This window comes from Podarcis raffonei, chromosome 16 (assembly GCF_027172205.1).
Source record: "Podarcis raffonei isolate rPodRaf1 chromosome 16, rPodRaf1.pri, whole genome shotgun sequence".
Taxonomy (NCBI): Eukaryota; Metazoa; Chordata; class Lepidosauria; order Squamata; family Lacertidae; genus Podarcis; species Podarcis raffonei.
In genome coordinates, this window is record NC_070617.1 from 2545888 (window position 1) to 2571526 (window position 25639).

The 25639-nt window shown below is 48.0% G+C and overlaps 1 protein-coding gene across 1 annotated transcript in view; it reads left to right on the forward strand.

Annotated features, from left to right (window-relative positions):
• Positions 1 to 25639, forward strand: part of RORC (RAR related orphan receptor C) — a 90586-nt gene that overhangs the window by 56341 nt on the left and 8606 nt on the right. The window contains exons 3-5 of the mRNA XM_053368943.1: positions 21744 to 21829; positions 23921 to 24062; positions 24953 to 25468. Of these exons, the coding sequence (XP_053224918.1) occupies positions 21744 to 21829; positions 23921 to 24062; positions 24953 to 25468 (744 nt within the window). The remainder of the gene's footprint in view (positions 1 to 21743; positions 21830 to 23920; positions 24063 to 24952; positions 25469 to 25639) is intronic.

The following is a 25639-nucleotide window of genomic DNA, read 5'->3' on the forward strand; positions in this document are numbered from 1 at the left end:
GGTGGTTCGAATCCCCGCGGCGGGGTGCGCTCCTGTCGCTCGGTCCCAGCGCCTGCCAACCTAGCAGTTCAAAAGCACCCTCGGGTGCAAGTAGATAAATAGGGACCACTTACAAGCAGGAGGGTAAAACGGTGTTTCCGTGTGCTGCGCTGTCCCGCCAGATGCAGCTTGTCACGCTGGCCACGTGACCCGGAAGTGTCTTCGGACAGCGCTGGCTCCCGGCCTCTAGAGTGAGATGAGTGCACAACCCTAGAGTCTGGCAAGACTGGCCCGTACGGGCAGGGGTACCTTTACCTTTACCTCTACCTTTAAGGGACCCCAGGGTCATCTAGTCCAACCCCCGGCAACACAGCCATCTCAACTGGAAGCATCCATGACAGACGGCCACCCAACCTCTGCTTAAAAACCTCCAAGGAAGGAGAGACCAAAACTTCCCAAGGGAGTCCATTCCACAGTCGAACAGCCCTTACTGTCAGAAATTCCCCCCTGATGTTTAGGCATGTGTGGTAGTCCATTAGTTTCCTAGCATTAGTTTCTGCGCAGTGCGGAAACTCAAATATAACGCAGAAATTACTGGTTAGGGAAATGTTGGGGAGATGGAATAAACTGCCCTGGGGGGGGGGGTTGCACCCGGAACCGGTCCGGGCGCCGCCCATGGGCTCCTTTCAGAGAAGGTTTTTCCCGTTCGCGGGGGGCTGAAAAGAAGGGATGTGGGGAGAAAGCCTTGAGTAGGTTGATGGAACTCGGATGTGGGTTGACGCCATGCGCCGGCAGACCGAAATGTTAAAGCAACAGGAGGAAATTGAGGGGGGAGGCTTGTTTTCAAGGCCTGCCGGAGGAACCAGCGAGCTCCTCTTTGAAGCGTCAGCTCTGTGGCTTAAGCTTCGCGTGCAAACCCTCCTCCTCCGTTCCTCATGGCAGTTTTGCCCCCCACGGCACTGCACTGCCGCCGCTTGTAGCACCCGTCGGAGACCCCCGCAAGTTGCCGCCGGTACCCCCTTTTAAAGCACGCACCTGCCTGCGGAGAATTTTGCAGCACCTCTAGTCTGGTGAGTTTCTCGTGGCCACAAGCCCCTCTGTAGGTTTTGCAGGCAGCCCTGTTTAGGGAAGTTTTTAACGACTGATGTTTTTGCTGTTGTTTTTTCAAAAAAAAGATTATTGGTTTTCCACATTTATCACAAAATGACAGGACGAAACACACAACAAAGAAAAACACACTACAATACAATAAAATTAAACACAAAAAGGAATTATTTCTTCTAATACCTAATTCTCATAACATTGCTAACTGACTTCCTCAAATCCTCTCTAACTGAATTTCATTATATCACATTTATAACAGTTCTCCAAGTTCATATTTCTAATAATATTAACTCCTTTCATTTACTAATCTCTTCTCCTTTATTAATATTCCAATGTTTACTACCACATATCCTTATTCTACCCCTAGGCCTATTTGTTACTTTCAAGGATTTTCTCTTTATCTTATATTACAATATTTAGCTAAATATTCTTTGAATTTATTCCAGTGCTCTTGTGTCGCCTCTTCTTTCTGGTCGCAGATTCTTCCAGTCAGGTCAGCCAGCTCCAAAAAATCCAACATCTTCATCTGCCATTCTTCTATTGTTGGTATTTCTTGTGATTTCCAATTTTTGGCTAATAAGAACTGATGTTTTAATGTACAGTGGTGCCTCGCAAGACGAAAAGAATCCGTTCCACGAGTCTCTTCGTCTTGCGGTTTTTTCGTCTTGCGAAGCAAGCCCATTAGCGGCTTAGTGGATCAGCTGTTAAGCGGTTTAGCGGATCAGCTGATAAGCGGCTTAGCGGATCAGCTGTTAAGCGGCTTAGCGGCTTAGCAGATCAGCTGTTAAGCGGCTTAGCAGGAACTCCACAGGAACCCGCAGGAACTCGCAAGACATTTTCGTCTTGCGAAGCAAGCCCATAGGAAATTCGTTTTGCGAAGCACCTCCAAAACGGAAAACCCTTTCGTCTAGCGGGTTTTCCGTCTTGCGAGGCATTCGTCTTGCGGGGCACCACTGTATTTTTAACCTTCTGTTGGAAGCCGCCCAGAGTTGCTGGGGAAACCCAGCCAGATGGGCAGGGTAGAAATATTATATTATTTTTTTTTATTTATTCCCCTTGAGAAATGTTAAGCAGATAGATCAGGGGGCAGGGAAGCTTCATCCCTAAACATATTTGGCCCCCATCATCCAGCCTGGACACAGAGGTCCAGCTCCAAGGACCTTCTGGCGGTTCCCTCTTTGCGACAAGTGAGGTTATAAGGAACCAGGCAGAGGGCCTTCTCGGTGGTGGCACCTGCCCTGAGGAATGCCATCCCATCAGATGTCAAGGAACAATCTGACTTTTGGAAAACTTCCGAATGCAGTCCTGTTCAGGGAGGGTTTTAATGTTTGATATTCTTTGTGTTTTAATATTCTGCTGGGAGCTGCCCAGAGTGGCTGGGGCAGCCCAGTCAGATGGGTGTGGGTGAATTATTATTATTATTATTATTATTATTATTATTATTATTATTAGTGAGGCCCACACTCCCTTCTTGGCAGGTTTCCTGAGGGCTGCATGCCTGTGATGGACAGGGCCAGAGGTTTAAGTGAGTGGGGTGACACATGCATTTTCTCCTTTGTATGGTACTCTAGTTTCCACACACACAAACACACAAAGGCCACATTTCTCCATGTAAAGCACTATGGTGCCACTTTAAGCAGTCCTGGCTTTCCCCAGAGGATTCTGGGAGCTGTAGTTTGTGACGGGTGCCGAGAGCGGTCAGGAGAGCCACTATTTCTCTTGGAGAACTGCAATTCCCAGAGTTCCCCTGAGAAGAGGGGCTGGCTGTTAAACCACTCTGGCCCCTGCAGGAGGGAGTTCCATAGTTTAACTAAAGAAATACTTTATTTTCTCGGTCCTGAATCTTCCAACATTCGGCTTCATTGGCCGTTCTAGTGTTATGAGAGAAAGAGAGGGAAGCTATTCTCCATCCACCTTCTCCATGCCACACCTAATTTTATAAACTTCTGTCTTGTGGTCTCTTTCCTACTTTTCTTCAAACGTGTTTCTAAAGCCTATGTCCCCATTCACTGGCTAGAAATGCCGCCGAATAAGATTTATATAAAGATGTCGCCTGTCTTTAATAATTTCAGGGTGTTCTGCTTGCAATGTTAGACCGCTATATCGTTTTGTGTGTTTGATTCGATTCCATTTACGAATCGCCTCCGGTGAAATACCTCAAAGCGATTTCTCCGTTAAAAAGCGCAGGGAATTAAAGCAATGCGCCGAAATTCGAGGAAACGGATACTTTAAAAAGACAGCCGTCAAAGCACAGCAAATGAAGAACGAGAAAAATAATGACAGCAGATATCGCAGATACACACACACACGCAAAAAACCATGATCTTTCTAGCGTTTGGTAATGATGCAAACTTCCTAACTTCACTCTGCCGAATTAATACCTGTAGTTGCGTGGGAGAGGACTGAGCTTTTGGTTGAGTCCGAAACAAATCAATTCAAAAGTGCTGATCTAATTGAGTTTGGGAGTTTGATGTCGCCATCTTACCTGGTTGGCCCCAGTGAAAACAGGATGCTGGACTTCGAAGGGCGTTGGGCCTGATCCACCGAAGGAGCTCTTCCTATGGAACCTCCAGGTCCAGAAGCAGTCTACCTGGATTTGCAGGTTCTTAAGGGCATGTGGCCACTGTGAAAGCAGAATGCTGGGCTAGATGGGCACCTTTGGCCTCATCCAGCCACAGAGCTATGGAACCATGGAAGTATAGAATTGGAAGGGACCCTGCAGATCATCTAGTCCCAACCTTCTGCAATGCAGGAATATGCAGGTGTACCATACAGGGATCAAACCTGCAACCTCGACGTTATCAGGACCACCTTCTAACAAACTGATCTATTCTGGTGTTCTTATAATAATAATAATAATTTATTATTTGTACCCCGCCCATCTGGCTGGGTTTCCCCAGCCACTCCGGGCAGCTTCCAACAGAACACTAAAATACAATAACCTATTAAACATTAAAAGCTTCCCTAAAGAGGGCTGCCTTCAGATGTCTTCTAAAAGTCTGGTAGTTGTTGTACTCTTTGACATCTGACGGGAGGGTGTTCCACAGGGCGGGTGCCACCACCGAGAAGGCCCTCTGCCTGGTTCCCTGTAACTTGGCTTCTCGCAGTAAGGGAACCGCCAGAAGGCCCTCAGCGCTGGACCTCAGTGTCCTTACTTCTTTTGGGATGGAGTTTGAAAGATCTATTTATTTTGTTGCATTTACATCCTAGCCTTTTCCTCCAAGGGGTTCAAGGTGGCAAGCACAGCTTTCCCTGTCATCATTTAATCCCCACAACACCCATGTAAAGTAGGCTGAGAGTGAACGAGTGGCCCAGTGTCACACCCAATGAGTGGGGGTTTCAGCCCTGGTCCCTCCCAGGTCCTAATCTTACACTAACCACTGCTCCGCCGCCACTGGCTCTCTAAAAAATAAGCACTTCTGTAGATTTTTGCTGTGCAACTCTCCAGCGAAGGAATGTGCCCGAGAAAAGGCATACAACAGGATAGAGTATGCCGAGAAACGCATGCTTTCGTGAAAATGATGTACAAAACCGTTCTGCGAGGAGGAGTTGTTTGGCAGAAATAGGGGAAATTGCACGCAGGTATAAGGGGAAATTTGTCACGAAATGGTTTTTCATGAGGACTGCCTTAAAGAAAAAGGAAAGGAAAGAAATTCACAAACCAATATGGAGAACGGAACTTAAAATTGGAGATCAAATATTTATTGTTATGGTCCGTGACCGGCCTTAAGGTTGGAGAAATGGGAAACTAGGAGAAAGTGGAATTATCCCATCCCCGTTTGCACCTGTGGTTTGAACCCTCCCATTCACATTTATTCCAAGTTTGTTTGTTTTTTTATAACGGTGTTAAGTTATTGACAGTTTTGCTTCCAAGCCCTTTCCTAACGGTCCATAAGATGGGAATCTCATTTCCCACAGCTGCCACGCACTGGCTCAGCATTTGGATCCCTTCCAGTCGGGATTCAGGCCTCATCATGGGACTGAAACTGCCTTGGTCGCACTGGTTGATGATCTCCGGCGGGCTAGGGACAAAGGTGAGAGCTGTTTCCTAGTTCTGCTGGATCTCTCAGCGGCCTTTGATACAATCAACCATAACATCCTTCTGGACTGTCTAGAGGGGCTGGGAGCTGGGGGCACTGTTATACAGTGGTTTCGCTCCTTCCTCCTGGGCCGTGTCCAGAAAGTGGTGGTGGGGATGAGTTTTCAGACCCCTGGGCTCTCACTTGTGGGGTGCCTCAGGGTTCTGTCCTCTCCCCCATGCTTTTCAACATCTACATGCAGCCGCTGGGAGAGATCATCAGGGGATTTGGGCTGGGTGTTCATCAGTATGCGGATGATACCCAGCTCTACCTCTCTTTCAAATCAGAACCAGTGAAGGCGGTGAAGGTCCTGTGTGAGTGCCTGGAGGCGGTTGGAGGATGGATGGCGGCTAACAGATTGAGGTTGAATCCTGACAAGACAGAAGCACTGTTTTTCGGGGACAGGAGGCGGGCAGGTGTGGAGGATTCCCTGGTCCTGAATGGGGTCACTGTGCCCCTGAAGGACCAGGTGCACAGCCTGGGAGTCATTTTGGACTCACAGCTGTCCATGGAGGCACAGGTCAAATCTGTATCCAAGGCAGCTGTTTACCAACTCCACCTGGTACGCAGGCTGAGACCCTACCTGCCCACGGACTGTCTCGCCAGAGTGGTGCATGCTCTGGTTATCTCCCGCTTGGACTACTGCAATGCGCTCTACGTGGGGCTACCTTTGAAGGTGACCTGGAAACTACAGCTAATCCAGAACACGGCAGCTAGACTGGTGACTGGGAACGGCCGCAGAGACCATTTAACACCGGTCTTGAAAGACCTACATTGGCTCCCAGTATGTTTCCGAGCACAATTCAAAGTGCTGGTGCTGACCTTGAAAGCCCTAAACGGCCTCGGTCCAGTATGCCTGAAGGAGCGTCTCCACCCCCATCGTTCTACCCGGACACTGAGATCCAGCGCCGAGGGCCTTCTGGCAGTTCCCTCACTGCGAGAAGCCAAGTTACAGGGAACCAGGCAGAGGGCCTTCTCGGTGGTGGCACCCGCCCTGTGGAAGATGTCAAACCAGATGTCAAAGAGAACCACAACTACCAGACTTTTAGAAGACATCTGAAGGCAGCCCTGTTTAGGGAAGCTTTTAATGTTTGGTGTATTATAGTATTTTAATATTCTTTTGGAAGCCGCCCAGAGTGGCTGGGGAAGCCCAGCCAGATGGGCGGGATATAAATAATAAATTATTATTGTTGCTGTTGTTGTTGTTGTATTATGTGCTATGGCCCCAAGGCCTTCCGTTCAGACCCCTTTAGTGGGGGGGGGGGAAGGGGGGGCAGCCAAAATGATCAAAGGGGTGGAGCAACTCACCTGTAAGATAAGGGGGCAGCGTTTGGGACTTCTTGGTTTAGAGAAAAGTCAAGAAGGAAGTAACTTGATAGAGGTTTATGAAACGATACTTCTCTTGAGGGTAGGACTCGAACCAGTGGCTTCATGTTACAAGTAAGGAGATTCCAACTAAACATTCGGGGAAAACTTTCTGACGGTAAGAGCTGTTTGAGAGTGCAACAGACTCCCTTTGCAGTTTGTGGACTCTCCTTCCTTGGAGGTGTTTAAGCAGAGGTGGGATGGCCATCTGTCATGGACGCTTTAGCTGAGATTCCTGCATTCCAGGGGGTTGGACTAGATGATCCTTGGGTCCCTTCCAACTCTATAATTCTATGAAAGTGGATAAAGAAAATGTTTTCCTCCCTGTCATAACACTAGAATTTGTTGACTTCCAAGGAAGCTGAGTTCAGGACAAATGAAAAAAAGTCCTTAATCTAGTGCATGGTTAAATTGCGGAACTCCCTCCCACTGCAGGCAGAGATGGCCGCCATCTTGGGCGACTGCATTTATCTTTTAATAAATTTTATTAAGGTCTGTAGAGGGGAAATGCCAAACTTAAAATCTTTTGCCTTTTTAAAAAACCGAACCAGGACTTTTATCTAGGTGCAATAAAAACACAAAGAGGCAGGATGGGGAGAAAGAAATAGAGAAGGAGAAAGAAAGAAAGAAAGAAAGAAAGAAAGAAAGAAAGAAAGAAAGAGAAAGGTAGAAAAATAAGATTCAGAAACTAAAGAACTTCCAATTCTTCCTCCATCTGTTATGCAGAAACAAAATTCACTTCGTCCAATCTGACATATAACACCTCACAAAGCAACTTTCTATAAACAAACATTAATCTTACATCCTCAAACCAGCGCAGGTGTCTTTAAAAGAGGATTAATTGATTGTGATTTTATGTAAACTGTGTTACTTTTACTGTTGTTAGCCGCTCTGAGCCCAGCCTCGGCTGGGGAGGGCGGGATATAAATAACATTTTATTATATTATTATTACTATTATTATTATTATTATTATTATTATTATTATTATTATTCGATCAATTCAAAGGCCATCTGTGTCTGGTCGCCACGTTGGCTGGGCTTCCACAGGTGGGCGAAGGGCTGATCTAGACTTGGTCGCTGCAAGCGTGGCCACTTTGTTTGGGTGCCGAGATCACTGTAGTCGTGTTCCTGTTTTGTGAGTCACTATCAAAGGGATAAACGACTGACGGCAGAGGAACTTTTGCTTGGGGGCAAATCGCCGCCGGTAAGGAGCGAGGCAGCGAGGCTGAATCATAGAGCTGTAGGAAGACAGTCTCGGGTCAGAGACAGGTTGTGGGGCGAGAAGCTAGGAAATATGAAGACACACATATTTTCCAAAATAATCCTCCCTGCCTTTTTGAAGCCTGTGTTCAAATCGGGTTCATCTTCAGTTTTCGGGTTTCCCATCTGGGTGGCCACTGTGAGAACAGGATGCCGGGCTGATTCAACTGGGGTCTTCTTCGGTCCTTATGGAACCTCCTGGTCCAGAATAGTCTATCTCGATTCTTAGGTTCTTAAGGGCATTTGGCCACTGTGAGAATAGGGTTCTCAGCATCAGTAAGTCAGAATATCTCAACCACTTACTTCTCCATATTTAACTTTTTTTGTGCCTGAGCTTCCATTGGTGAAATCCATTTGGGTGTTTTTCTTACCAAAAGATCCTGATATCTAATCCATACATTATAAAGCGCCTTCCTGATTATATGGTTCTGAAAACCACTATGGGCCTTTACTTTATCATACCAAAGAGATGCATGCCAGCCAAACCTATTATCCAGTCCCTCCAAGTCCAAAATATCCTCATTTTCTAATTTAATCCAGTCTTTAATCCATTAGAAGGCCGCTGCTTCAAAATATATCTTCAAATCAGGCAGGGGAAAACCTCCTCTTTCTTTTATGTCCATAAGCAGCTTATACTTAATTCTCGGTTTTTTCCCCTGCCAAATAAATTATGAGAACAGGGTTCTGGGCTAGATGAGGACCGCTTTGGGCTCACCCAGCACAGCTCTTCCAATGTTATTCATTTCCTCTATTATGAGGGGAATGTTGGTGAAAATCACATTTTTTAAAAAATGACAAGATGGAGTATTGGGGGGGTGAGCAATAAGTATAATGCAGCAATTAATAAGATAAGAATAAATATAAGAATAAAAACACCAGGCTGCGAGGGGTGGGAAGTCAAAAAGGAAAATATAAGTGAATGATATATTGTATGTGAGGGAAACTTGTTAGAAACCTTTGAAAAAAATCAAATAAAAATTAATATTTTTTTAAAATGCTTTATGAGACAATCACACCCCCCCCCCAAAATTGCATTTTAGGAAAAATGGTGTGTAAAATATTGCCACGTTTCTGTGAGGAGTTTAAGATAAAATTGCAAACTCGGGTGGCAAACAGGAGAAATTGCAAGAAATGGAAAAGTTTGTCCGTCGTCAACCTGAAGTTCCCAGCAACTGGTACCCAAAAGCATCCTTTCTCTGGCAGTGGGGGCAGAGGCAGGTGAGCTTTGCCCCGCAGGTGATGTTCTGCTGTCATAGCAACCCTGCTCTTTACGAGAGCAGCCGAAGGTTCAGGCAATTGGTGTACACATCCTGGGCTCAGTGAGGCACGGTCATCATCGGGGCAATAAGGAGGAGTCTATTTCAGTGGGTCTACTCTGAGTCAAGGGACGCGGGTGGCGCTGTGGGTTAAACCATAGAGCCTAGGACTTGCCAATCAGAAGGTCGGCGGTTCGAATCCCCACGGCGGGGTGAGCTCCCGTTGCTCGATTCCTGCTCCTGCCAACCTAGCAGTTCGAAAGCACATCAAAGTGCAAGTAGATAAATAGGTACTGCTCTGGCAGGAAGGTAAACGGCGTTTCCGTGTGCTGCTCTGGTTCGCCAGAAGCGGCTTAGTCATGCTGGCCACATGACCCGGAAGCTGTACGCTGGATCCCTCGGCCAGTAAATCGAGATGAGCGCCGCAACCCCAGAGTCGGCCATGACTGGACCTAATGGTCAGGGGTCCCTTTACCTTTACCCATGTGCTATCTGAAACCAGAGTGCACCAAACCCTCGATCTGTCTACCTCAGTATGGTCTACACAAGGCATGTCCAACTCCCAAGAGACTGCGATCTAAAGGTAAAAGGTAAAGGGACCCCTGACCATTAGGTCCAGTCAGCCGAAAAAGCCCTGGGTCTGGTTGAGGCCAGCCTACCCTCTCTGTGGCCTGGGACCTTCAAGATGTTTTTATTTGAAGACCGTAAGTTCCTCTGTGGGACATACCAGGAGAGGCGGTCCTGTAGTTACGAGGGTCCTAGGCTGCATAGGGCTTTAAAGGTCAAAACCAGCACCTTAAACCTGATCCTGTACTCCACCGGGAGCCAGTGCAACTGGTATAGGACCGGGTGAATGTCATCTCGCAGCGAAGACCCTGTAAGGAGTCTCGCCACAGCATTCTGCACGCGCGGGAATTTCTGGGTCAGTCTCAAGGGCAGCCCCACGTAGAGCGAGTTACAATAATCCAGTCTGGAGGTGACCATCACGTGGATGACAGTGGCTAGGTCAGGGCGAGAGAGACACATTTGCAGAGAGGACTATCAATGGCTATTAGTCAAGATGGCTATGATCTTCCTCTGCAGTTTCAGGCAGTGATGGTTCTGAATGCCAGTTACCACAGGAGGGGAGAGTTGCTCTTTTTAAAGAAAAAATTAAAAATTGATTATTTTCACATAACAAATTATTTCAACAATTGTATTTTCCCCCATTTCCCCCCTCCCACCCCCACATATCCCCCCTCCCCCATATGACTTCCCTCAGTTCCTCTTTCTGGTTTATTAACATTTATTGTTCTCTGCATATTGTAAAAATCTCTAAGTTATCCATCTATTACTTTAACAAAGAAATTTGTGTATGTTTATTCAAAGCCTGCCAAGGAGTCCAGCTCAGTTTGATGTTTTTTAAGTACTTTGTAAAAGGTTCCCATTCTTCTTTAAAATCACAGCTGTCCTTATCACGTAGTTTGTGCCTCAGTTTTGCCAGTTCCGCATAGTCCATCAATTTCCCTTGCCACAGTTCTTTGGTCGGGATTTCTTCATACTTCCATCCTTGTGCTGTTAAAACTCTTGCCACCGTTGTCGCATACATAAATATGTTCTTCATTTTCCTTGGCAGATCTTTCCCTACAATCCCTAACAAAAATGCTTCAGGCTTTTTTACAAATGTTAATCTAAACATTTTCTTCAACTCGTTATATATCATTTCCCAAAATTTTTTAATTTCTCTACATTCCCAACACATATGATAAAAAGTCCAGGAGCTGGGTGCCTGCTTGCAAGTTTCCCATCTAATGCAACAGGCTCTTCTTATGTTCTCAAGGTGCTATACATGGTTTCCCCCCCTTGTTTAACCCCTGCAACAACCCTGTGAGGTAGGTTAGGTCGTGGGGCAGGGATTGACCCACCAAAATCCACTTCCTGGGGGAAGGATTTGAACCATGGTTTCCCAAGGTCCGCACTTGACCCGCTACGCCACACTGGCTCCCCTTGAGGTTCTCCGTCCCCAAGCCTCGTAGGGCTCTTTGCGTCCCAGGACCCCTGGGTCCTGCCGCTCTCGGTCACGGCAAAGGGAGCTTGGGGTTGTTTCCCTCGCACCTTCACTCTTGCCAGAGCGCCTGGGCGGACTGAGTAAGACACGCAAAGCGGGTGGGAGTTGGGTTTCCATCTCTCCCGGGGGCGCCTGCTGTGTTGTGCGTCTTTCCTGCTTTGATTCATGTGGCGAGAGTGTCAACGACTCAGCCCTCCTCCACGCTGCTGCTGCTGCGGCTGCCCCTACGCTGCGAGAGGGGGAAGGAAGAGAGGGGGGGCCATGAATCGGCAGCAATAAACACACAGTCATCTCGAATGCCTCTTTGCCTTTCATCCTGCGCTGTGGTTGGGCTTTGTTTTGCTCTCTCTTTTATAACAGGTGCAATTTTTGAGCGAGAGCAGATTCCGATGCCGTGTCGAACGTGCCGGTGGTAGCCTTTCAAACCTAGAGTTGGCCAGGTTCAAAACCCTTTCCTGGCATGTTGTGGACTTCCCAGATACCAAGGGGGGCAGCAGGGACAGGAAGGCAGGCTGTGGTTGGAAAGGTGCGCTCTCTGTCTTCCCGGGAGGTGAGGAAGTGGTGTCAGCAGTGGGATCCCCTCTCTGGGGAAGGGAGGGCTCTGAGCGGGAAGGGGCGAACCCAGTGGGAGCCAGTGACTCAGCCATGACCATAACCCCAACATCAGTAAGAGTTTAACACAGGGGCGGGGAGCATCTGTGATGTTTTCCAGGTACTAGGACTCCAACTCCCATCAGCCGCCACGAACGCGAGCAACGGTCGAGGGTAATGGCATCGTAGTTCAGGAACAACTGCGGGAATACGTGTCCATTGTTCCTCCCGAAAGGAGCCATTTGGCTGCTTGGAAGTACCATATTTCTTGCTCCGTAAGACGCACCTGACCATAAGGCGCACCTAGTTTTGGGAGGAGGAAAACAAGAAAAAATTATTCTGAATCCCAGAAGCCAGAACAGCAAAGGGGATCTGGCTTCTGGAATACCGTGTGGCTGTTCTGGCTTCTGGGATAACTGCACCAAGCCTCTTCGGGGCAGCGGGATGAAGGCTCCCCCTGCCCGAAGAGGCTGCGCACGGCGAAAGCAGAAGCCAGAACAGGTGCATCGCTGAAGGGGCGCTGCGCAGTTCTCCCTCTCTGTGCAGCGCCTCTCTTTCGCAGGAGAGGCGTTGTGCAGAGAGATAGAGCTGCGTAGCACCCCTTCAGCAAAGCAGGAGGAGGAACAGAAGGGGCTCCGTTCCTCCTCCAGCTTCTCTGAAGGGGCGCTGCGCAGCTCTACCTCTCTGCACAGCGTCATTCACTCCATAAGATGCACTCACATTTCCCCTTACTTTTTAGGAGGAAAAAAGTGCATCTTATGGAGAAAAAGATACGGTATTTATAGGTGTCTAGGATCAGAGCATCAGAGAACAGAAAGTGCCGTTAACATCCTCACATTCAGGCTGACCGCTGCATGGTTCTAACCTGCAAGGAACATCTTGCACACACAGATGGGCCGTCACAGATTCAAGTGATTGCATTTACAAAAGTCCAGGCTAGGGTTGTGGAACATCAGAATGCCACTTATTATTCAACTCTACACATGAACATTAAAAAAAAATCTTGCCCCCAAAGGGAAAATCAGGAAAGGGATGGTTTCCCAGGGACCCAAAGCTCAGGGCTGTTCTGGGTGACTTGGGAAATGAGGGCAGCAGGGAGCTCAAATTGGGCCAGAGTGGCGCTCTGTAGTGTGTTGGTGCCTGATGGTTTATTCAACTCTCTCTGTTTTGTATAGAAGAACTGGGTGAGTTTTCTTTTCTTTTAATCTCCTACCCACAGTCTATCACAGCTGATGCCTGTGCCTTTGTGACCCCAAATACCACAGCTGGGAGTAGAAATGAGCCCCCTTACCGATCACGTTCTCCTCGCCACGGCATCCTCTGATGTTATCAGGACCCTTGGCAGTTCACAAACAGCTATACCACTTCTGGGTCTACTGACATCTTCAGCCCCCCTTAGAAAACACACCAAAAAATAAATTAAAAAGTTTAGGGTTTCCTGGAAACCAAACCCACACACCCCAGCCTGGGTCTCCGAAAAGCCAACAGGCGCTTTTCTGCCCCACTCACCCGCTGCCACCCCCTTCGCCTAGTTCACAGACCCCTCGGCGCCTCTTCCCCATCACCCCAATCAGGGAGGGGGGAAAGAGTTGTCGGCCCCGAAGGGCAGAGGGTTAAACTGCCGCATCAAACAGGTTGTCACCTTGACTGGTTTGGGAAGCGCTGCTCTTGTGTGTGGGGAGAGTTGCAAGCGATGGTTTGCTTTGAGCCCCATGCCCAAGCCCTTAGGGTGGCTGCTGATGCGTTCCTTGGCACAGAGCATTGTGGTGCATGCGCTAGCCAGCAGACAATCGTCCTCTTCTCCCATGTGCAACCGGGAATGCTCATTTGGCTGCCTCCCCAATCCAGGTCCCTTCTGGATTTGGAAAAAACCAGGGTTACTTTCCCCCATTTAATAACAAAAGGAGACCCTGCTGAGTCAGGCCAAAGGAGCCCACCTGGGGCAGTATCCTGTTCTCACAGCGGCCAACCAAGTTGCCTGCGGGAAAGTTGCAAGCAGGATCCGAGTGTCACGGTCCGGTCTACAGGCGATCGAAGTCCCAGCTGAGGACGTCAGGACCGGGGGCAAGATGGCGGGGTGGGAGCAGGAACGGGAGTCCAGAAGTCAGGGGTCCGAGGGTCAGGAAGCAAGGAGTCACGAAGTCAAGGGTCTGAGGGTCAAGAAGCAAGGAGTCACGAAGTCAAGGGTCTGAGGGTCAAGAAGCAAGGAGTCACGAAGTCAAGGGTCTGAGGGTCAAGAAGCAAGGAGTCACGAAGTCAAGGGTCTGAGGGTCAAGAAGCAAGGAGTCACGAAGTCAAGGGTCAAGAAGCAAGGAGTCACGAAGTCAAGGGTCTGAGGGTCAAGAAGCAAGGAGTCACAAAGTCAAGGGTCTGAGGGTCAAGAAGCAAGGAGTCACGAAGTCAAGGGTCTGAGGGTCAAGAAGCAAGGAGTCACGAAGTCAAGGGTCTGAGGGTCAAGAAGCAAGGAGTCACGAAGTCAAGGGTCTGAGGGTCAAGAAGCAAGGAGTCACGAAGTCAAGGGTCAAGAAGCAAGGAGTCACGAAGTCAAGGGTCTGAGGGTCAAGAAGCAAGGAGTCACGAAGTCAAGGGTCTGAGGGTCAAGAAGCAAGGAGTCACGAAGTCAAGGGTCTGAGGGTCAAGAAGCAAGGAGTCACGAAGTCAAGGGTCTGAGGGTCAAGAAGCAAGGAGTCACGAAGTCAAGGGTCTGAGGGTCAAGAAGCAAGGAGTCACGAAGTCAGGGGTCCGAGGGTCAGGAAGCAAGGAGTCACGAAGTCAAGGGTCTGAGGGTCAAGAAGCAAGGAGTCACGAAGTCAAGGGTCTGAGGGTCAAGAAGCAAGGAGTCACGAAGTCAAGGGTCTGAGGGTCAAGAAGCAAGGAGTCACGAAGTCAAGGGTCAAGAAGCAAGGAGTCACGAAGTCAAGGGTCTGAGGGTCAAGAAGCAAGGAGTCACAAAGTCAAGGGTCTGAGGGTCAAGAAGCAAGGAGTCACGAAGTCAAGGGTCAAGAAGCAAGGAGTCACGAAGTCAAGGGTCTGAGGGTCAAGAAGCAAGGAGTCACAAAGTCAAGGGTCTGAGGGTCAAGAAGCAAGGAGTCACAAAGTCAAGGGTCCGAGGGTCGAGAAGCAAGGAGTCACAAAGTCAAGGGTCTGAGGGTCAAGAAGCAAGGAGTCACAAAGTCAAGGGTCTGAGGGTCGAGAAGCAAGGAGTCACAAAGTCAAGGTCTGACGTACAGGAAAGAAGGAGCCAAAGGCAGGAAGCGTGTTGCTGTGGCCAAGAGCCAAAGGGAAATGCTGACCTTATATCCCTTCCCTGCTGTTGCCACCAGGTGCTGTGAGTTACCAATCGGCCTCACCTGTGCGGCTGCGCCTTTCCTCTCCAGAATAAACTTAGGAAGGCCCCAGTCCTGCGAAGCCCTACTGGTCACAGGGCCTGGCTCCTGCACGCACTCCTGACACTGAGCTCAAAAGCAACTCTCCCCTCCTGCAGATGCTTTTCAGAAGCATTGTAGCCATCTATGCCCCTCTCCTCCATGAATTTGTCTAATTCTCTTTTTGAAGTTGTCCTAGTTAGTGGCCATGCTGTGGAATCAAAGTCTACAGTTTCTGCACTGCATGAAGAAGGACTTTCTTTTCTCTGTTTTGAATCTTCCAACATTCGGCTTTCACTGAATATCCACAAGTTCCACCCATTTTCTCTCGGCCAGGCATAATCTTACAGACTTCTATCACATCACCTTTTCCTCGCTTTTCCTCTGCACTAAAAAGTCCCAAACACGACAACCTTTCCTCCTTAAGAGAGCTGCTCCTGGAGTGATGCCGACCTAGAAATCTTCCGCTAAAACCTCATTTTGATTTCCCCAATTTCTCCTGAGAGCTATGCATCCTGCACACTTAGATGCATCAGGCCATGAACTCCACCCCTCAGGTCATAGATTCGCAAATGGAAAGGGATAAGAAATGTGGCCAAAAAAAGAATGATCTCTGTGCCCTCATAGGTTGCATTGTTTGTTCCTATACTTTGTTTTTCCTGATGCACGAGAGTGCGCGAACACATTGGGGGGACACGACACGAACAAAGAACCCTGCTATGGCTCCCTGTGATGCCCAGATTGTGTGCTTGTTGTGTTTGTCGGTTCAGATGACACCCGACACATACACAATTCACTCATGCCCAAGGGAGCCCATGTTTTCTGTTCGGGGTAGGGCCTTTCAAAGGCGCCCTAGTGTGGTGTCCTTGAGAAACGAAGGCAAGATGGTGTCGGGCCCTGTCCGGTTGCTATAGTAACGCAGCCTGGGGTTGCCATCTTCTGTCAGGCAGGCCCTCCAATTTGCCTGGCGTTCTTGATAGTCAGCAGTTTCACAAGAGGGCAGGGAGTTTTCCTGTAGTTTCTGAGCCTGGAGTCCAATCCAGTGACATTTGTCATCCTCTCTCGTTTCTGTAACACCATTTGGCACCCAAAAAATCTGTTTGTCATTTTCTCTCCACCCTGCTCTTCGATTCCCACTGGCATTACGTTGAAGATGGTGGCAACTAGGGGTGGGCGAATGTGCCCACTTTGGTTTCTCATTCTTTCAGTTTGAGTTCCGTCCTCCGTGTTTCCTCATCAATTTGCGATATGTGTTTTTAAAGTCCTCGTCAAAATTCATCAATGTTTCGGTCCAAAATTTCTCCTGTTGCACACATTTTCATGTGCAGTTTTTAAATGCACACATTTCTTTGCAAAACAGTTTCCCTGGCACATTTTAAGCATTTTATTTTCACTGAAATCATGCATTTCAATGCACGCTTTACACTAGTATAGTATTTTCATGCACACGACTGGCCTTGAGAATTAGATTGCAAAATTCAGAGCAGTGCAAATTTCAAAGGCTACTTCTCTAAAAGTGCAGATTAGAGCCACATTCGCCCCATACTTTTAAAGCCCTGTTATACCATTTTAAACAGTCATGGCTGCTCCCAGAATTCTTAAATTTGTTAAGGGTTCTGGGAGCAGTTAGGACAGCCCCACAGAGCTGCAATTCTCAGAGTAGTTTAACAATCAATCCCTCTTCTCAGGGAATTTTAGCTCTGTGGGAGAAATTGAAGCACTACCTAACAGCTCTCAGCACCCTTAACAAACCACAGCTCCCAGAATCCTTTGGGGGGGAGCCATGATCATTTAAAATGGTATTATAGTGCTTTAAATATATGGTGCGAACGCAGCTGAAGTGAAGATTGCTTTTCGCTGCAAACTGAACTGAATCTCTTCCCCATCCTGAAGGGCAACAGAGAATTGGGGAGGGGGCTCTGTTTGTCTCGAAAGAGTGGATTTTTAGCACAGCTCCTCGCCGGATTGAACAGGGTCCGCCCTCCTTCCTTTTTCTGCTGACGCAAGCGCCATTTCCGATGAGGCAATGGAAGCTGTGACGTGGAGCTTAGACGGGAATTAACTCCCCGTTTCCGAACCGCATCAGCACGTATATAAAATACAGATACATATATGATGATTTTTTTGCTTATTTGGTTTGTGTGTTTTTGCTCTCCTCTTCATTTTGCAATCGACCCAATCGTGTGCACCCAGAGCTCTGTTGACCTCGCGTCAGGAGGATGGATTTACTGGCATCAATCTCTGTATAAAAGTGAGAGTTGTTCTTTACTGGCAGAATCTTCAAGGTGGACGGGCTGACTAATTTAGGGGCTGACTCACGCGGCTTCTTGTGGTTCAGGGAAGAAACCACTGGCCTCCGTGGTTTAATTTTCCTCCCCTTTCTATTATTAATATGACATTACACTTAGGTAGCTGCAGGTGATGCAATGCAAAAAAAAGTGCCATTTTCCCTGCCTGTGAAGACCCAGAGATTCTCACCAAGCAGAGATAGTACCCTGAGGGTCTCCTTGCGACAGCCCTGCAAGGTGGACTACGGCAGGAATGGACAGATGTCAACTTTTCCAGATTGACTTCATTTATTTATTTTTTCAAAAAAAAATCTTCATTTTATAACACAAATAAAAAAGATAAACAGAAAAGACAAACAATACAAACAAATTCTTGTCATATACTTATTTTTCTAAACATTGTTAATCGGGCTTCCCCAAGTCCCCCCTATCTGATTTTCATTTTACTTCATCTTTAGCAGTTGACATATATCATAATTTCTAACCATCTTTTTTTTTATCACACTTACTTTAACCATAAAAACTTCACATTCACTTATAAAACACACTATCTTCTACTTCTAACCCTACAGCCTATATCCACTTCCAAAGCTATTCTAAGATTTAAATATTAACATATTTTTTTCAAATATTCCTTAAACTTCTAATCTTCTTCCACCGTCTCTTCTCTCTGGTCTTGGAGTCTCCCGGTCAGTTTGGCAAGTTCCATAATGTCCATCATCTTCATATGCCATTCTTCGATAGTTGGTAAATCTTGTTTCTTCCAATTCTTCGCTAGCAATATTCTCGCAGCTGTTGTGGCATACAGAAAAAAGTAACATTATTTTTTAAAAAACTAGATTTCCAGGCAACTTGAGTCAGGAGCAAGCGACTTAGGTTGGTAGCCAGCAGTATAACTCCCTACTCAACGTAGACCCATTGAAATTAATGGGGGTGCCATGTGGGTTTACTAATTTCAGTGGATCTACTTTGAGTAGGACTGAGATGAGGTGCAGTAAGACCTAACCTTGCAGCAAAACACACCCACTCCAGATCTAATTTCTACCCACAAACTTGAGCAAAGAGACAAGGCTTGTGTTCACATTACTCTGGACACGGGTGCAAGCCGCCTCTCTACACATGGGCAAGGGGTCGTGTGAAAGAGTGCAGGATGCTGGACTAGATGGGTCCTTGGGGTCCGATCCAGCAGCCAAGCTCTTCTTAACGTCGTATAAAATGCCGTGGCAAAGGGTGGGAAAATAGATTTTCTTGTGCTTCTGTTTCACATCTCGGGGGTCTTCCGTCTCCCCTTCCCACAGCCACCTGCAGAAGTATGATGCAGCCCTCTCCCCTTTCGTGTGGTTTACTGCACCGACATCCTTGCCTCCGCACGGGGGGTTCTCCCCGGAGCCACCCCAGGGTGGTTAAACATTTCTGCTGCGAGAAGCGAGGGGGTCGGCCTGCCTCGAAGCAGCTGCCTCGTTGCTCCCCCTGCCATCGCTCGCTGCAGCTGAGCTGCGGTTATTCAGCGGGGTCATCAGGGAAATGGTCTCTGCACGCGCCTTGGGGCACTGTTGTCGACAACGATTTGCAGCTCGTGTTCCCGGGGCTGCGCGGTAGCTTTGAAAAAGAAGGTTCTGCAGTAGAGAGACTTGGGAAAGGACCCAGGAGTCCTGCGGCGACTGTTAGCGTGATAGCAGAGAAAAGGCAGAACCGGCTCAATTGCAAGCAAAAGACCAAAACGACCCAAAAGGGGTCGAGGGGAAGAAATTCACAACTAAAAATGGCGTGTTTTTGGTCGCCGGCATGAAAGCAAAAAGAGAGGAACCAACATCTTGGTTCCCAGGGGGTGAGATTTGGAGATATTGGGGTGTATTCCATTTATATTCTCACACACAACACAGATCCTTTTAGCTCTGCCCCAAACCTGTGTAGGGGATTTTTTGGGAAATATCCAGGCAGCGGCATTGTGTAACTTACGTAAGGCAGGCAGGCAGCCCCAGACTAAAGGCTCTGCTAAAAATCTGTCTTCACGCCATCCTTTTCAGTTTGCAAAAGCACTGAGCTATTTCACTGGTCCTAACAGCAACCACGGGGACCTAGGCCCACTTTCCTGCAAAACTGAGAGGTAATGACTTCTCCGTGGTGACTGGTTCAGGCAGGATTTGAACTCAGGTCCCTGTGAAAGGTGGGGAGGTTTTGTTTGGTTCCTAGAAAGTATGAGCAGGAAGCCCTTTCCCTTACCACCTCAAACCCCTACCGAAAACATGTAAGGATTTTGAAAGCAGAAAGGGGCAGACACTTCTCATATGCTCAGAGGCTCTCTTGCCGGGTGGTGTTCTGAAAGCCAGTGAGGAAGAATGTAGTGCAAGGGTGCCCCCTAGTGGACCAAGGTCTGTATTACAGCTGGTGTTTTTTGCCAAAAGGGGACAAAATGCACCTATCTTTCCTAAACAGTCTGGAGAATGACAGAAGAATAACTCTTTCCTGACAAGGCCCATAATGTCACTCGCTGGGCTGTTGGGCTCCAAAGACGTCCATTTCCTCTCTAACTTTTTTGCCTTATTTCCTGGCAGTAGCAAAAGCCGGGTAGCATCTTTCAACGGCGACGGGGTCCTTTGTGCTCTCAGCAGTGAAGTTTGGAGTTCAAATCAGAACCTGCGAGATCTGGGCCTCGTTTCAGATCCTCACATGTGGGCCGAAAAAGCAGAGGTTCTGCTTCCATTTAAGACCAGAGCATGTTTTCCACGTTATACTCTATATCTGACTTTTCCTCACATTGTTTTATTTATGTTTTCTTCATTTAATATACTGTAAACCGCTTTGAGTTTTTTCTTAAAAATATAAAGCGGTATAGAAATTAAATAAATAAATCTAGATTTAAGTGAGGACACAACCAGCTGAAATTCCATATCTTAAAAGCAGGAAGTAACCTGGCCTAACAAGCATAAGGAACTGTGGTCTTTCAGGAGGCTTTCAAAGAAGATTAAATAAATTCAGATGCCTTTTAAAAGTCAGATAGTTGCTTATTTCCTTGACGTCTGGTAGGAGGGTGTTCCACAGGGCTGGCGCCACCACCGAGAAGGCCTTCTGCCTGGTTCCCTGTAACCTCACATCTCGCAAAGAGGGAACCGCCAGAAGGCCCTCGGAGCTGGACCTCAGTGTCCAGGCAGAAGGATGGGGGTGGAGATGCTCCTTTGGGTATACTGGGCCGTTTAGGGCTTTGAAGGTCAGCACCAACACTTAGAATTGTGCTCGGAAATGTACTGGGAGCCAATGCAGGTCTTTCAGGACCGGTGTTATGTGGTCTCGGCGGCCGCTCCCAGTCACCAGTCTAGCTGCCGCATTTCTAGATTAGTTGTCGTTTCCAGGTCACCTTCAAATGTAGCCCCACGTAGAGCGCATTGCAGCAGTCCAAGCAGGGCTGAGTGAGATCAATGCCATTTTAACTAATGTGTGACGAAGTGAACCAAGTTTTTAATGACAAAACGAATGCAAGGATGAGTTCCTAACTCCCTATACAGCTCAGAAGCAGGTAAATGGAGAAACCGCTTTAGCCCTTATACACCTAGTAAAAAAGGTAAAGGTAAAGGGACCCCTGACCATTAGGTCCAGTCGCAGATGACTCTGGGGTTGCGGCGCTCATCTCACTTTATTGGCCGAGGGAGCCGGCATACAGCTTCCGGGTCATGTGGCCAGCATGACTAAGCCGCTTCTGGAGAACCAGAGCAGCGCACGGAAACACCGTTTACCTTCCCGCCAGAGCGATACCTATTTATCTACTTGCACTTTGACGTGCTTTCGAACTGCTAGGTGGGCAGGAGCAGGGACCGAGCAACGGGAGCTCACTCCATTGCGGGGATTCGAACTGCCGACCTTCTGATCAGCAAGCCCTAGGCTCTGTGGTTTAGACCACAGCGCCACCCACGTGCCATATACACCTAGTAGATTGCTTCAGTCCATGAGAGAGCCTTTCCCGCAAACTTCAACGATCTCACAATCCCCCTCCACAGGAACCCAGAGCAGGGCTTTTAGGGTGGCTGTCCCTGTTCTGTGGAACAGCATCCCTGGCGAGAGGCATCAGAAACCACTGAAGACATTTTTTGTTCCAACAGGCTCACCCAGCTGCACAAATGGGCCTTTGCAACTTGTTAGAGTTTTAGCCTTCTTTTAAACCTATATGTTGCTTTTGTGGTTTTAAAACTGTTCTCGCTTACCTCGTGTGTGTGTGTGAATCGCCTTGAGGCACTGGTTTGGAAAGCGATTAACAAATCAGTTGCAATAACAAAAACAACCCTAATTTCTGCGATCTCCTAATGAACGCAAGCCTAAAATGGAGGTTTTTTTATTTTAAGCAGATTTTGCCTTCTTTGTTTCTTATTTTAACCAGATTTTGCATTCTTTGTTTCTCCCTCCTCCCTTACTACAGCCCAGATCGAGGTGATCCCCTGCAAGATCTGCGGAGACAAGTCCTCTGGGATCCACTACGGCGTCATCACTTGTGAAGGATGCAAAGTGAGTCGGAAGAGGCAGCCGCGATCCTGCTATGGGCATAGCTGTCAACCGTCCCTTATTTGGCGGGAAACTCCCTTATCCCAGCGCCGTGTCCCACTGCTGTCCCTTATTGATGATGTCCCTTAAATTTCCCGGGTTTCAAAGGAAGCAGCTCCTCTCCCTCCCTCCCTGCCGGCCAGGGAGGAGGGAGGCTCCAACTGTGTTGCTTGGCTGCGTTGCTCACCCAATGAGGAGTCTAAGAACAACCGAGGGGTGGAGCTTGCATGCCTTGTGCCGATCAAATCGGCCGCGTTGCCTGGGGACTCGCCTTTGCTCAGCGCTTCCCAGCGGAGAGGTGACGGTGGTTTCCCTTGCTGCATCCCCTTTGCCGGGTTGCTGCGCTGTGGGAACCACCACTTGAGGCTTCGTTTGGCTGCTGGCTGGGCTTTCTGCCTTTGGCTCGAAGGGGCTCAGAAGTTGAACTTAGCTGTGCTCTGAAAATCCCTTGTTTTGGCTGCTGATCCCTTATTTTTGATGCTGCTGGTCCCTTATTTTCAAATCTGTAAGTTGAAAACTATGGCTATGGGTTCCATGGCACTCATCAGTGCCATAGAAACCCAGATCAGCTAAGGGTGTAATCCTGCAAAGGCCGAACTACAATTCAATGGGAGTTGTGGCCCCAAAACATCTGATTTTATAAATAAGCTAGGAGTCTGGTAGATCCATTCCAGCTCCATAGAAAATGTTTTTGGTCTTTGTAAGGGAAAATAGGAGCTTTGGGCAAATTACAAAAACTGAAATGTGGATTTAATTGTGGATGTTGTTTTGTTTGTAGGTTAGGAAAGAAAACCATGACTGCTATAAAGGGGAGGGGGAATAGTGTTATGTATTATGGAATGTTACGTTCAATACAATATTCTTAATTCTATTTGTTACTGTTCTTAGGAGTTCCTCTTTCAGAGAGCAGCAGTTTTCCCAGGGTGGTTTAACAATCGATCCCTTTTCCCAGGTGGACTCTGGGGATAGTTGCTCTGGGAAGAGAACATCTCTCAGCATTTGTAACAGTGCCGGAATTACGTATAAGCTAAATAAGCTATAGTTTAGGGCCCCTCTCTCTTGGGGGGGGGGCAAAAAAAATTAAAGGGAAAAAACAACTGGATGTACATTTCCAAAATATATGATAAAAAGCAAATTTTAAAAAACCCACATACAGCAACAGTGTTTTGTGCTGTGTAGGCTCCTGTGATGTAATTCATGGGCCCCGCCTGCTCGCCGGCTCCCTAAAATATCACTGGTTTGCTCCTTTCTATATATAGGGTGCCAACATTCTGCATGGATTGGTTGCATGGCCACATGTGCAAATGGCTTTAGATACCTATTAGGTCCATCAGTTACCATATAGTATATATTCAACCCAAAAAACAGCGCAATTTGTTGTGGACAAAGGACAGCTGGACATAGAAAGGGCCCCATTACCTTCAGTAGCTGAGGGCCTCGTCAAACCTAAATCTGGCCCTGATCCGTAACAAAGTGCAGTTTCCGAGATTTTTGGAGCAGCGGTTCTCAACCTGTGGGTCCCCAGATGTTGTTGGACTACAACTCCCATCATCCCTGAGCTCTGGCCTTGCTAGTTAGGGGTGATGGGAGTTGTAGTTCAACAACATCTGGGGACCCACAGGTTGAGAAAGGCTGCTTTGGAGGAAGCCGCGATGGTTTAAAGTGGGGTGATAGTGCTTTAAATGGGTAGTGCAGATGATGCCTGTATTCTGAGGGGGTCCATGTTATGTACTGAAGTTCTCACCCTGGGCCAGCAGGGGGATACTGTAGATAGTTTTCACTCAGGTCCACATATGCAAATAAGGGATTGAAAGTGATGTTCAGTGATTGGATAGTTACAGAAAGTGGTTACAGTTGCTTTGTAGTGGAGCTCTATATAAGCAGGCTGGCTGAACCCTTCAGTTCAGTTCTGTTCTGGCCTGTGAATAAACAAGAGCTGTTTGAAGAATCACTGTGTCATCTGATATGTTCACCCACAACTTAACAGTCCATCTCTCTCTCTCTCTCTCTCTCTCTCTCTCTCTCTCTCTCTCTTTCTCGGCCTTCTGCTCTCAGGGTTTCTTCCGGCGGAGCCAGCAAGGGAATGTGACCTACTCTTGCACCCGACAGCAGAACTGCCAAATCGACCGCACCAGCCGAAACCGGTGCCAGCACTGCCGCCTGCAGAAATGTCTCAGCCTCGGCATGTCTCGGGACGGTAAGAGATGGGTTGGTGGCAGGATGGATAAAAATCAATGATTTTTTTAAAAAAATAAAATCAAAAAAATCGGATTTTTATTTTTATTTAAATCAGATTTTTAAAATAAAACGCTTTTAAGAATAGTTTTCTATTTCCAAAGGCTATTCATCAGTAAATAAGGATTTGTTTTAAGTTTTTCATGTGTGCTAAAACTCAGTCTAAGGTGTGGTTTAAAAAAAAATAATCAGTTAACAAACATGGATACATATGCTATAATGTTATTGCTTCAGTTAAACAAATTGCTTAAATTGTTATTAAGGAAATGATTATTTTTCTCCTTCCAATAAAGTACAGCAGAAAAGTTGTCCAAATATAAAAAGTGAACTTATTAAACCTCACAATAATTTCATGATTATCTGCCAATGTATTTCTAATAGTAAATATTAACACCCCGCCCATCTGTCTGGGTTTCCCCAGCCACTCTCGGCAGCTCGATAAAACATCAAATATTAAAAACTTCCCTAAGCAGGGCTGCCTTCTGACATGTTCTAAAAGTCAGATACAATCATACCTCTGGTTACAGATGCTTCAGGTTGCGTTTTTTCAGGTTATGGACCCGCCAAAACCCGGAAATACCAGAACGGGTTACTTCCGGGTTTTTGGGGTCGCGCATGCGCAGAAGCGTCAAATCACTACCTGCGCTTGCACAGATGTGCCATTGCAGGTTGCAAACGTGCATCCCGCACGGATCACGTTTGCAACCCGAGCCTCCACTGTAGTTGTTTATCCCCTTGACATCTGATGGGAGGGCGTTCCACAGGGCGGGTGCCACCGCCAAGAAGGCCCTCTGCCTGGTTCAGGCAGGAACATCCGACCAATGTGTAACGAATCTCATTTTTCCTCCCTAGCCGTCAAATTTGGCCGGATGTCCAAGAAGCAGCGGGACAGCCTCCACGCTGAAGTCCAGAAGCAGCTGCAGCAGCAGCAGCAGCAGGACGGAGAGGCTTCGCCTTACTCCCTGGGTGTCGCCAACGGGCAGCTGAAGTTGGCTCCCCCGCCGGACCTCCTGGAGGCCTCGGCCTGCTCCACCACCGCCCTCCTGAACGGCCAGGCACGCCTCAGCCAGTGCCCGGACGAGACGGCCGCCTTGGCTTACTCCAACGGACTTGCCAAGGCCCAGAGCATTCTGGGAGAGGACCTGCGCGCCCCCTTCACCAAGGAGTACAGCCCCGAGCGCATCAAGATGGAGAGCCGGGGCAGCGTCTATTACGCCCTGGGGACGCAGGCATCGCCGGAGCTCTCGCACCCGGACGCCCACGGGGCCAAGCGGCCGGCGTGCGGCGAGGGGGAGAGCCTCGACTTCTACACCGCCCCCAGCTTCACCAGCCTCTTGGAGTCCCCAAACTCATCCCTGACAGAGATCGGTGAGTGGAAGGAAGAGGGTGGACTTGTCTAGCTCGGCAATTTTGAGCCATGGCACCAAGGGGTGAAGCAGTATGGGGTTGTGGTGGCCGGTCAGGTCAAAGGCTTGTTGCTGGTTCTGCAACAAGGTCCCTTTCTCCAACGCCATGGTGTCACGATCTGGTTCACGGGCA